The following is a 13,641-nucleotide window of genomic DNA, read 5'->3' as shown; positions in this document are numbered from 1 at the left end:
TTTATTCGGCCCTATACTAAAAATGTTCTTTTAAACGAGAGAGGGAAAGCTAAATATTTTAATGGATTATCAAAATTGACGTCCTGATACTTCATTTTTCAACAGAGGCGCCTTTTTTGTGTGGGACAGCCCCTTGCTGCCGCCACTCTTTTAAACTAAACGTATAAACAAAAGATTGTCTGTCTTTTCTCCAAACATCTTTTGGTCGAGGCGCTAAAAAAGCGCCCTCCAACGTTTATCCTCGATTGTTTATGAGTTTTTATCGCCTCCAATAATAAAAGGAAAAAGCTATCTAAAGTTTCTAATGAAAAGTCGTTCGAAATAAATAAACTTTCGCCGAGATGAGGAGACGGATACGTTTAAAATTCTATTTTGTTCCTTTTTTGCTCCGTATAAATGTTTGTTGGGATTTACGCTTTTACGAGATGGGAGGAAGATGAGGAGCCCGCGTTTCTCCTTCACGGCGTTGGGAGTGATAAGATGAATTAACTCCGAAATGCGAATCTCGGGAGAGACGCCGACGGGTTTTTGTTACGAAAGATAATAGTTCGCCCGTTCCCCGCCGGGTGCCCCCGTTCTTCTACGTTGGCGCGCCCCTTGGATTCCCGGGCAAAATGATAATAACGGCGAAACTAGGAGAAACTGTTTCTGGCTCTCGTCGCGAGGGGTCGTTAATGTCGTCGGCGTCAGCGGCGGAGAAAAGACCGGGTTCTGTTGTACAGCTACGCCGGGCCTGAGATCGGGAGAGCGCGCGTTGCTCGGTGGAGAAAAAAAACGGAAATACGGCTCGTGGCAGCGATTTATTCTAAAACTGATCCCTCGTATTCCCCCGTTGCCCCGTTTTCGAGAAAACTATATACTCGTTCGGGTCGATCGTTCCCCCAAAACGGAGCTACTCCAGGGGGAAGGGAAACTCTCTTCTTCGTATCATGATCCATTCCCGGAGAGCTCGCGGTACAAATCAGTCGGAGACCGAGGCTTAACATTTAGACCTAGTCGAAGTCCCATATACGGGGAATCTTCGTCTCGGTTTTAGGGCCGATTCGAGACCGTGTCGTTTCGAGCGAGTAGTTTAATTTCGTCGTAGAGCGAGCGGGCCTCGGCGCGTTCTTGATTGGCGCGCCTCGACGAGTTAGGGCGAGTTCGAAGAGCAGGACGACGCCTCTCTCCGTCTCGACTGGGGCGGGAGGCGATGTCTGACGGGTCGTTGTTGTCTCCGGGCCATGCGACGAAGCGTCGGAAGAAGTGGTCAAGAAGCCGTCGTGTCGCCGCCGTTCCGGACTCGCGGGCTGAGGCATGAAGAGACAGAACGTTCGAACCTTGTCCCTGATCGTTTGTACATTCACGTATTTGCTCGTCGGGGCCGCCATCTTTGACGCTCTGGAATCGGAAAACGAAGAGAAACAGAAGACGGCTCTCAATTACGTCGAGAATATGCTCAAGAAGAAGTACAACGTCTCTGACGAGGACTATTTCATCTGGTCGACCGTCGTCATCAAAAACATCCCGCACAAGGCCGGCATCCAGTGGAAATTCGCCGGAGCTTTCTATTTCGCCACAACTGTACTCACCACCATTGGTTTGTACAACCCTCCTCTCTTTTACTTCTCCCAAATCGCTCTTCGCGACGACTCGTTTTTCTTCTCTTTCGACACCTACAAATAACCAACAAAAGAGTAGTTGAATGGCCGGTTTTTAACCCTTTTCCCCTCGCGTAGGACGCTAAGCCTCGTCTCGTGACACGTAACGTCCTCCCCTCTTTACCCCAGCCTCACCCGTTACCTCTCTCCACACGCATTCTCATCAATATTGGCGCTAAAGTTTAACAGGTAGTTATTTCCGATCGCTTATTTTTCGTTCACACCTCGCGGCTGCATCGAGATAAATCTGCTGGCTCCGTCGATAGGCACATTTGTCCCTGTCAGAATATAAAGCGTGCTTTTCACTAGGACACAAACTTCGACGAAAAATCTTCTATTACGCCTAAAGGCTTTTTTTCACTTGGGCAGATGGTCAGAGAGTCGACCTACGTTAGGCTTAAAGTTTGGTTTTCACTAGGGTGAGCGTCGAATTTTAAAATCTCCGTTATTCCGTATAGACCTAAGGGCAACTTTTCACTAGGGTAAAAACGCAGCGTGACGGGCATCGACGCAAAAAAAACGTATTAGGCCTAACGATGATTTTAAAAATTAACGATCTGTCACAACGGTTTTGATTTAGTGTAAACTAGCCTTAAAGCTTAATATTTTTTTTTACTTTCAAGCTCGCAGTTTCGGCGTTTTAAGGGCCCGTTGCAAAAGTCTGCTTTGCTAGAATCGCACATGTTAAATTCTATGGGCTAACACTTTGGCTAGGGCTTTTGCAACAGGCCCTTAGTCTACTGAAACACAGCAGTTAGGCCTAGTATTTTTTTTGGCATCGATGTCCGCCATCGTTGCGTTTTAGCCATAGTGAAAACCAGCCCATAATCTTTCTATCCATCCATCCTCCGAGTCTCTACAACGTCTGTAAGGCCCTGGCACGCTGTGTCAAAATAAAGCTTTTTCGAACTCCCCCCCCCCCCCTCAGTCTGCCTCCCTGAATTGCTGTCGGTCTCGCTATTTTCGCTTCCTATTTTTAAGCCTAATTTTAAAACATATGCTACGCCGACGTGGAAAATGGAGAGAGAAAGACTGTGAGTGATATTGAAATGTTTTTAATTGGTGTATTTTACACAGACACACACACTCACTCACTCTCTAAAGTCATCTCTCAAAGTACTTGAACACTTCCCTCTTCCAAAACCAGGTAACTCGATTTAAGCTGATTTGCCATTTCGACGTTTTTCGATAAAGCATTTTAACCCTCGTTTATACAAAAAAATATGGAAAATACACACCGCAGAAATTCAAAGTTATCAAATTTTTACCATTTATTTTTTTGATTTTTTGCTCAAATTAAATTTTTGGAGATACCTGATTTGGGAACTAAGGTAGAGACATTTGGACCGCCCACGTATGCCAATTCCGAGCTATTAGTTGCTATGATTTTATGTAAATATTCGGTAGTGGTGACATCTTTGCGCGGGCGAATAGTTTTCACTATAAATCGAATATTATGTAACAAATAGTTGAAATAATTACGACTATTTATGTGGAATTGACGTCATACTCGAAAAGATTAACGCCACTTAAACACAAGTCCTACGACTCACTATGGCATCGACGTAAATAGCGCGTATTAACGTAATGGATTAGACTACCACAAATGTGTAGTCATGCTAGAAATGGCTCTCACTAACACGCGGGAGAAAAGAACTGAACTATCGGAATTATACTTTTCCCTGGTAGTGGGCCTCTCCCTGAACACCGCTGTTAGACGTGTAGAGCACTTATACAGGCGCATAGTAGGCCTGCGTAACCACTTTTATCAAAAATCCTATTTTGTTTTAATAAAAATTGAAGCCAGTGGTTAGTTATGGCAAATTTATGGAATTATATAAAATAATAATTAATAATTTAATAAATATTTGTATAACATATTAAAGATTAAATATTAATTGTTAAATAATAAATATTAATTATTAATTATTAAATATTAATTTTACCTTTATTTTATTCAAACCCGTGGTAAATTTCCCTTTTTTTATTCCAACCCGCGATAGATTTTCCCTTTATTTTATTCCATCCAGCGGTAAATTGTTCCTTTATTTTATTTCAACCCGCGGTAGATTTTCCATTTATTTTATTCGAACCCGCTGTAAATTTTCCCTTCATTTTATTCCATCCAGTGATAAATTTTCGCTTTATTTTATTCCAACCCGCGATAGATTTTCCCTTTATTTTATTCCATCCAGCGGTAAATTTTTGCTTTATTTTAATCCAACCCGTGATAGATTTTCCCTTTATTTTATTCCAACCCGCGGTAGATTTTCCCTTTTTTTATTCCATCCAGTGATAAATTTTCGCTTTATTTTATTCCAACCCGCGGTAGATTTTCCCTTTATTTTATTCCATCCAGCGGTAAATTTTTGCTTTATTTTAATCCAAGCCGCGGTAGATTTTCCCTTTATTTTATTCCAACCCGCGGTAGATTTTCCCTTTTTTTATTCCATCCAGTGATAAATTTTCGCTTTATTTTATTCCAACCCGCGATAGATTTTCCCTTTACTTTATTCCATCCAGCGGTAAATTTTTGCTTTATTTTAATCCAAGCCGCGGTAGATTTTCCCTTTATTTTATTCCATCCAGCGGTAAATTTTTGCTTTATTTTAGTCCAAGCCGCGGTAGATTTTCTCTTTATTTTATTCCATCCAGCGGTAAATTTTTGCTTTATTTTAATCCAAGCCGCGGTAGATTTTCCCTTTATTTTATTCCATCCAGCGGTAAATTTTTGCTTTATTTTAATCCAAGCCGCGGTAGATTTTCCCTTTATTTTATTCCATCCAGCGGTAAATTTTCACTTTATTTTACTCCAACCCGCGGTAAATTTTCCTCTGATCTTATTTTAACCTGGAGTAGATTTTCCACTGGTAATTTTGAAAACCGTGGTAGATTTTCCCCTGGTAATATTCAAAACCGCGGTAGGTTTTCCCCATGTATTATTCTAACCCGCGGGATATTTTACCCTGGTTATATTCTAACCCACGGTATATTTCCCCATGTTTTATTCCAACCCACGGGATATTTTCCCCTGGTAATGTTCTAGTCCAGGGAATTTTTTCCCTATGTTTTTCCCCAACCACTGGTAGATTTCCTCTTCTTTTTTTATAGTAATCACTAAACTACCAACCAGTGGTATATTTCCTTTGGTTTTAAATTGACCCGTAATAGATTTTCCTATGGAAGTATTCCTACACGAGTAGAATATTTTAACACTGGTATTAACCAAACTGGTAGAATTTTGCATATTATAATTAATTAATTAATTATTATTTATTTAAGACGCGAAAAATTTGTTTTGCACGCGCGGCGCGTTCCAGTTATAAGAGACCTAATAAGCCTAAATTGCGCGATTTTAAAAATTAGGATAGTTCGCAAATCTTTCAGGCGGGGTTAGGGGCGCTGGTGGCAGCCCCTAAGATGGCGGCGAAAATTCAAACCCAAACACCTGGCGTTATTTTTCGTTTGAACTTTTTGGGCCAAAAACTATTTTTTCAAGACAAAAAAAGGTACGTGTTAGTATATTGAACGTCTTGATAATCTTTTGATAGGGAAATAAGGCCATATTTGGAAAAGCTTGGCCGTTCCCCTTTAAGGCGAACGCGTAAAAGCTATATTTATATCGATTTTTACCTATTTTTAACGGAATTCAAATTGGCTGGACTATTTATTTGAAAAGGAGAGCTTTCCGTTTGGGGTATATTACCCTCTATTTATTTGCCATTAGGGCAGAAGTCACCCGCGTGCCTCCCACGAATCGCGTTTTACGACTTTTGGGAGGGTTGCTGGCCAAGGAGGCGCGGAAATATAAATTAAAGATTTGTTTGTTGACCGTTCATGCGAACGAGAGTAGTCGACTCGAAATAGTTTCTGTCTGTCTGTGCATTTTATATTGACGCCATAACGCTAGAATTTTTCATATTCTAGCAATACATCTACCGATATAGAGAGAGTGTTTGGTGTAACTCTGAAAAATTATTTTTAGAAACTTAAATACATTTATGCGTCGGTTGACCAAGATAAAAGTGTAGTATCTTTTCCCATCGACAAAATAGGTAAATAAGTAAAATAATATTTTTCAAATTAACTAATTATCTTCTTCGTCGTTTCACTAAGATAAAAGTGTAGTATCTTTTCCCATCGACAAAATAGGTAAATAAGTAAAATAATATTTTTCAAATTAACTACTTATCTTCTTCGTCGTTTCACTAAGATAAAAGTGTAGTATCTTTTCCCATCGACAAAATAGGTAAATAAGTAAAATAATATTTTTCAAATTAACTAATTATCTTCTTCGTCGTTTCACTAAGATAAAAGTGTAGTATCTTTTCCCATCGACAAAATAGGTAAATAAGTAAAATAATATTTTTCAAATTAACTAATTATCTTCTTCGTCGTTTCACTAAGATAAAAGTGTAGTATCTTTTCCCATCGACAAAATAGGCAAATAAGTAAAATAATATTTTTCAAATTAACTAATTATCTTCTTCGTCGTTTCACTAAGATAAAAGTGTAGTATCTTTTCCCATCGACAAAATAGGTAAATAAGTAAAATAATATTTTTCAAATTAACTAATTATCTTCTTCGTCGTTTCACTAAGATAAAAGTGTAGTATCTTTTCCCATCGACAAAATAGGTAAATAAGTAAAATAAAATTTTTCAAATTAACTAATTATCTTCTTCGTCGTTGCACTAACAAGTAAGATAAAAGTGTAGTATCGTTTCACAACACCAAAATAGATAACTCAGTAAGAATAATTTTTTGAAATGGAATTTTAAGCTTCTCCGTCATTTATCTAAGTTCAAAGTGTAGTATTTTTACGTATCAACTGTTAAACGTATCCCGTCACGACCTTCATTAAAATTAGATCGATCTATACGATACAGACTACTGACTCGTAGCGATAGTCGCGTCGAAGAATTAACATAATTCTAGAAGATTTATTTTATTCCTCCGCACACAAAGCGTGCGAAAGCTATTTGGTCCACCTCGAGTAACCTTTGCCACGAGGTTGGCAAGCGAGTGTGGGACACGCACAACATATTGCGTAACGCAGCCACACAGAGAAAGACCAAATGTTTTTTCGCGAAGAGGAGCGCGCAATCTTTTCTTTAAATAGCACCGAGTGGCTGACTCTCCGAAGCTATTTCTCTGCGGAATTAGCCTGTCTGCAGCATCTTCCCGAGATAGCCAGCTGCAGATTACCATTCCAAATAACTTTTAAATAGATAAACTGGTTTCCAAAAATATCACTTTATTTGGAATATTATGCGTACCATTTTTTAAATAATGGAAAATTACAGTATTCTAGGAATGAATGACAAATAACGGTATTCTGGTAATGAATGGCAAATAACGGTATTCTGGTAATGAATGGCAAATAACGGTATTCTGGATAGAATGACAGATAACGGTATTCTGGTAATGAATGGCAAATAACGGTATTCTGGTAATGAATGTCAAATAACGGTATTCTGGTAATGAATGGCAAATAACGGTACTCTGGTAATGAATGGCAAATAACGGTATTCTGGTAATGAATGGCAAATAACGGTATTCTGGTAATGAATGGCAAATAACGGTATTCTGGTAATGAATGGCAAATAACGGTATTCTGGTAATGAATGGCAAATAACGGTATTCTGGTAATGAATGGCAAATAACGGTATTCTGGTAATGAATGGCAAATAACGGTATTCTGGTAATGAATGGCAAATAACGGTATTCTGGTAATGAATGGCAAATAACGGTATTCTGGTAATGAATGGCAAATAACGGTATTCTGGTAATGAATGGCAAATAACGGTATTCTGGTAATGAATGGCAAATAACGGTACTCTGGTAATGAATGGCAAATAACGGTATTCTGGTAATGAATGGCAAATAACGGTACTCTGGTAATGAATGGCAAATAACGGTATTCTGGTAATGAATGGCAAATAACGGTATTCTGGTAATGAATGGCAAATAACGGTATTCTGGTAATGAATGGCAAATAACGGTATTCTGGATAGAATGACAGATAACGGTATTCTGGTAATGAATGGCAAATAACGGTATTCTGGTAATGAATGGCAAATAACGGTATTCTGGTAATGAATGGCAAATAACGGTATTCTGGTAATGAATGGCAAATAACGGTATTCCGGTAATGAATGGCAAATAACGGTATTCTGGTAATGAATGACAAATAACGGTATTCTGGTAATGAATGACAAATAACGGTATTCTGGTTAGAATGACAAATAACGGTATTCTGGTAATGAATGGCAAATAACGGTATTCTGGTTAGAAAGACAAATAACGGTATTCTGGTAATGAATGACGAATAACGGTATTCTGGTAATGAATGACGAATAACGGTATTCTGGATATAATGACAGATAACGGTATTCTGGTAATGAATGGCAAATAACGGTATTCTGGTAATGAATGGCAAATAACGGTATTCTGGTAATGAATGGCAAATAACGGTATTCTGGTAATGAATGGCAAATAACGGTATTCTGGTAATGAATGACGAATAACGGTATTCTGGATATAATGACAAATAACGGTATTCTGGTAATGAATGACGAATAACGGTATTCTGGATATAATGACAAATAACGGTATTCTGGTTATGAATGGCAAATAACGGTATTCTGGTAATGAATGGAAAATAACGGTATTCTGGTAATGAATGACAAATAACGGTATTCTGGTTAGAATGACAAATAACGGTACTCTGGTTAGAATGACAAATAACGGTATTCTGGTAATGAATGGCAAATAACGGTATTCTGGTAATGAATGGCAAATAACGGTATTCCGGTAATGAATGGCAAATAACGGTATTCTGGTAATGAATGACAAATAACGGTATTCTGGTAATGAATGGCAAATAACGGTATTCTGGTAATGAATGGCAAATAACGGTATTCTGGTAATGAATGACAAATAACGGTATTCTGGTTAGAATGACAAATAACGGTATTCTGGTAATGAATGGCAAATAACGGTATTCTGGTAATGAATGGCAAATAACGGTATTCCGGTAATGAATGGCAAATAACGGTATTCTGGTAATGAATGACAAATAACGGTATTCTGGTAATGAATGACAAATAACGGTATTCTGGTTAGAATGACAAATAACGGTATTCTGGTAATGAATGGCAAATAACGGTATTCTGGTAATGAATGACAAATAACGGTATTCTGGTAATGAATGACAAATAACGGTATTCTGGTTAGAATGACAAATAACGGTATTCTGGTTAGAAAGACAAATAACGGTATTCTGGTAATGAATGACGAATAACGGTATTCTGGTAATGAATGACGAATAACGGTATTCTGGATATAATGACAAATAACGGTATTCTGGTAATGAATGGCAAATAACGGTATTCTGGATAGTTTTAAATCTCGGCTCTTTTATCCCTTTTTAATGAAATATTAATTTTGGTAATGGGACTAGAAAAAAAAACCAAATTTTTATTAGTGGGATCCGGAAGTATTTTTCAAATGACTCTGGAACCTTTTCATATTCCCCAAGAACTTCGGTGATAAAATCAATTTTCTGATGAGTTCATTTTCCAATAATACTGTAATAATTTTTTTGGCTGTTACAGACTTGATATTAACCGATATCGATCAATGTCATACTTATGACTATTATTTGATTTATGTTGTTAATAAAATCAATGTCATACTTATGTTGTTAACGAGAGTATTTACTCTTATTTCACTCTGTTTCAAATTGCATTATTAGCTAAACGCTCTGCGTTACCAATTTAAAAATGGGCCTAAAAAGTCAGGGAAATGTCAGGGAATTTTAAGAATTGGTAAAAATTCAGGGAAAAGTCAGGGAATTCAATTTTATCATGACACTTTTTGAAAGTAATTTAACTCTAGATCTATGACAAATTCCACGATTATCATTTATTTCCTTGAATGTTTGGCTATTTTTTTCAACATTGCAATAACCTTTTTACTGAAATATAAGTTCATCTAAATTTATTAACTTCTGATAAAAGTAAAATATAAAAGAAAAATTTTGGCCTTAATAAGTCAGGGAAAAGCTGTTAAAATGGCCAGGGAAAACGGGGAATAGTCATGGAATTTGAATCTGAAACTTTTGTGGCAACCCTGCGCAGTATAAATCAAGTATTTTTAATTTAAAATATAATATTATCTTTAATTAATATTATTTATAGTAAAAATTTAGTATAGTATATTATAGACTATAGTAAAAATAGAGTATAGTATATTATAGACTATAGTAAAAATTTAGTATAGTATATTATAGACTATAGTAAAAATAGAGTATAGTATATTATAGACTATAGTAAAAATTTAGTATAGTATATTATAGACTATAGTAAAAATATAGTATAGGAATATAAACTATAGTAAAAATATAGTATACTAATGTGGACTACCGTATAAGTAGAGTATAGTAAAAATATAGTATACTAATGTGGACTACCGTATAAGTAGAGTATAGTAAAAATATAGTATAATAATGTGGACTACCGTATAAGTAGAGTATAGTAAAAATATAGTATAGTAATATACACTTTATTAAAAATATAGCATAGTAATATACACTTTAGTAAAAATATAGTATAGTAATATACACTTTTGTAAAAAATATCGTATAGTAATGTACACTTTAGTAAAAATATAGTATAGTAATATACACTTTAGTAAAAATATAGTATAGTAATATACACTTTAGTAAAAATATAGTATAGTAATGTACACTTTAGTAAAAATATAGTATATTAATATAATCTATAGTAAAAATATATCAGAGTAATATATACTATAGTTAAAATATATTAGAGTTATATATACTAAGTAAAAATATATCAGAGTAATATATACTATAGTTAAAATATAAGTAATATTTACTTTAGTTAAAATATAAGTAATATATACATTAGTTAATTATAAGTAATATATACTATAGTTAAAATATAAGTAACATATACTATAGTTAAAATATAAGTAACATACTATAGTTAAAATATAAGTAACATATACTATAGTTAAAATATAAGTAACATATACTATAGTTAAAATATAAGTAACATATACTATAATTAAAATATAAGTAACATATACTATAGTTAAAATATATAAGTAATATATACTATCAGGAAACTTTATAGGTATACACTTGGAATGTCTAAGGAAGATTTTTACGGCCGTGATGAAGCTCGTAGAAATGGGGACACCTCAGACATTCCAAGTGTTTACCTCTATGGTTTCCTGATACTATAGTTAAAATATAAGTAATATATACTATAGTTAAATATAAGTTATATATAATTAGTGTGAATATATTTTGCACGAATTATTTAAGTCATTTTATTCTTAATCGAAAAATCATGTACTATCACGCATTACGACTTGTTTTTAACATAAGTAGCGCCAATTAGTTCGAGCTTTTGTTAAACCTGGTGGCCGAAACGAGAAATTTGGTGTCCCATCATAAATACCTCATATTCCTGTTAACGAAGATAAGTGATTGTTAATTGGAGGGATCCACGTAATTGCAATAGGTGAAGGAAAGAGCATATATTAGGCCTAACGATTTAGTCCGAAGACCACCGAAATGCGTGGTCAATTTAGACGTAATTATAGGTCAGTCCATGACTAAAGCTTTATGAGATCGGTTTTATCGATATATCTATATAATGTCAGTCCAAAATCAATACAAAATCTTATTTAAAAAGTTTAAAATATCGGATTTACTTTAAAGCGTTCATGATAAAGTGAACTGACATGTTAAACGTAATCGCAAGATTTTAAAATATTAAAGTCTAAAATCATTAAAAGTTAAAATCCCGGATTTAATATATCGAGTTCTTTAAGAAAAACATTTATCTTAAAAGGTTTTGGTACAGAACTATGACACTTAGGCGAAACATAACCATCAACTCTACTTTCCCAAATATTTAAGTCAAAAATCAATATAAATACTATAAAAAGGCTCAAATCTTGGATTTATTATATCGGGCTCTTATCTCAAAATTTTGTGAAAGAGTTAACTTACGCACTTACGTGAAACGTAATCATTAACTCTACTTTTCGATATATTCAAGACAAAAAAAAACAGTAGAAAATATTACTCATAAAAAGGTTATAATGTAGGATTTACTATATCGGACTGTAAAAGGTAAATATTATTTTAAAAATATACTTGTCAATAGCGAATTGACACTCTTATACAAAACTCAATAATAAAATTACGTTATTAAAGGGCCACACCGGCTTTTGAATTTGACCTGTTTCACGCCCTAGTTTCCAGAATAGAATTGGTCGCATTTGCCCAGCTTGTTAAAATGTTGCTCTTACGTCACAAGACACAGTTTTATTAGTATATTCTTTGCAGAGCGATTTGCAAGAGCTCTAGAAAAACCTATAATCCTCTGGCGATTATAGCGCATGCTCGTAGACCGTGACGTAATAGCCACATTAAAACAAGAAGGCCGCGTTACTTTATAAAATGAACTATTACCTAAAAGTTACCCTTACTAATTTGACCTATTCATTGGGTTAAAAGTTTAAAACCTTGTATTTATTATATCGAGTTTTTTTATCACAATATTTATATTAAAATGCGCTTGATAGGGAATTGACACACTTAGGCAAACCTCAACAATAAACTTACGCTTTAATTACCTAAGTTACCATTACTAATTTGACCTATTCGTCGGGGTAAAATGTTAAAATCTTGGATTTATTATATCGAGTTTAAAACAAAATTATTTTTAAAATGACGCACTTACGCAAAAGCAATTATAAACTCCCGCTAATAGTGAACCTATTAATAAGGGACCTATTGGAAGGGATTAACGTAATGGCCGTAAGCGCTTCGCACGCGATGACCTTTGATCTCGACGACCCTTCTCGCTCGAACTTTATGACGTCGGATAGTCTACTAATGGCCTTTTTTATTTAAAGAGCGCCACGTTTTCTGACCAGGAAGAGAAAGGGTCGCCCTATTTGAAATCCGAACGTCTACGCGATTACGGGAAATGCCTGGCGTCCACGGCCCTTTTCCCGGTCAAATATAAGTTTGCCGAAGCTGAGAAAAATTTAGAGCGCGTCGCCATGGAAACGCGTTCGGCTTTCCCGTACGCCTCTTTCGTGACGACCGCTAGACAAAGTCGACGGCCTGACCCACGTCATCATCTCCAGGGTGGCAATGACGTCATCGGAGGGCGGGGGGTGGATCCTCGGCTATTCCTAGAATAGATGCTAAGCTAAGCGAGAGGCGGAAATAGGAGAGGGGGAAACTGGAGGTCGAGGGAAATCTTCTCTCCCAGAGGGGTTGCCAGAAAGCGGGGTTTCCAACAGAGTTGCCAGTTGACCGGTTTTCTCGCGCAATTGGCCTTTTTTAACAAGTAAATTGCTTGGAAATTGCTTGTGGAATTTATTTAATTTAATTCATGGTTTAGTTTATAAATTTTTATAATTTTATTAATATCTAATTTTATTTTTATGAACAAAATATTTAGTTATCTATTTCTAATGTATAATATAGTATACCATAGTAAAATAGTATAATAATATGCACTAACGTATAATATAGTATACCATAGTAAAATAGCATAATAATATGCACTAACGTATAATATAGTATTGTACTTTAGTATAAATATTATTTGCGCTAATAATTAAAATTAAATTCTTGGTTTAGATTACCATATTTAATAATCCTTCTAATAAAATCTTTATTCCTTTTAATTTCGTGATAACAATGTCAAAAATTATATTTCCGGCATCCCACCAGGTTTCTACTTAAAGATTATTAAGTTTATAATAACCAGGCTAATAATAATAATTTTAATTTCGGGTAAGAAATATAGTAACTATTTTTAATATTGTAATTTTAATGATATAAAAAATATTTTGGTTCATAATTTGAGCTTCTATTATATTACATGTATTTAATATATTGTAGGCTAATATTAGCTCATTATCTTTTATTATTTTTAATT

At 35.1% G+C, this 13,641-nt stretch overlaps 1 protein-coding gene across 1 annotated transcript in view; it reads left to right on the top strand.

Annotated features, from left to right (window-relative positions):
- The first annotated feature begins 668 nt into the window (after nucleotides 1-668).
- Nucleotides 669-13,641, top strand: part of LOC149940592 (two pore potassium channel protein sup-9-like) — a 36,506-nt gene continuing 23,533 nt past the window's right edge. The window contains exon 1 of the mRNA XM_090177385.1: nucleotides 669-1,579. Coding sequence (XP_090033511.1) covers nucleotides 1,297-1,579 — 283 coding nt within the window. The 5' untranslated portion in view covers nucleotides 669-1,296. The remainder of the gene's footprint in view (nucleotides 1,580-13,641) is intronic.

Source organism: Leiobunum rupestre, chromosome 6 (assembly GCF_980474605.1).
Source record: "Leiobunum rupestre chromosome 6, qqLeiRupe1.1.hap1, whole genome shotgun sequence".
Taxonomy (NCBI): Eukaryota; Metazoa; Arthropoda; class Arachnida; order Opiliones; family Sclerosomatidae; genus Leiobunum; species Leiobunum rupestre.
This window is presented reverse-complemented; position numbering and strand designations above follow the sequence as displayed.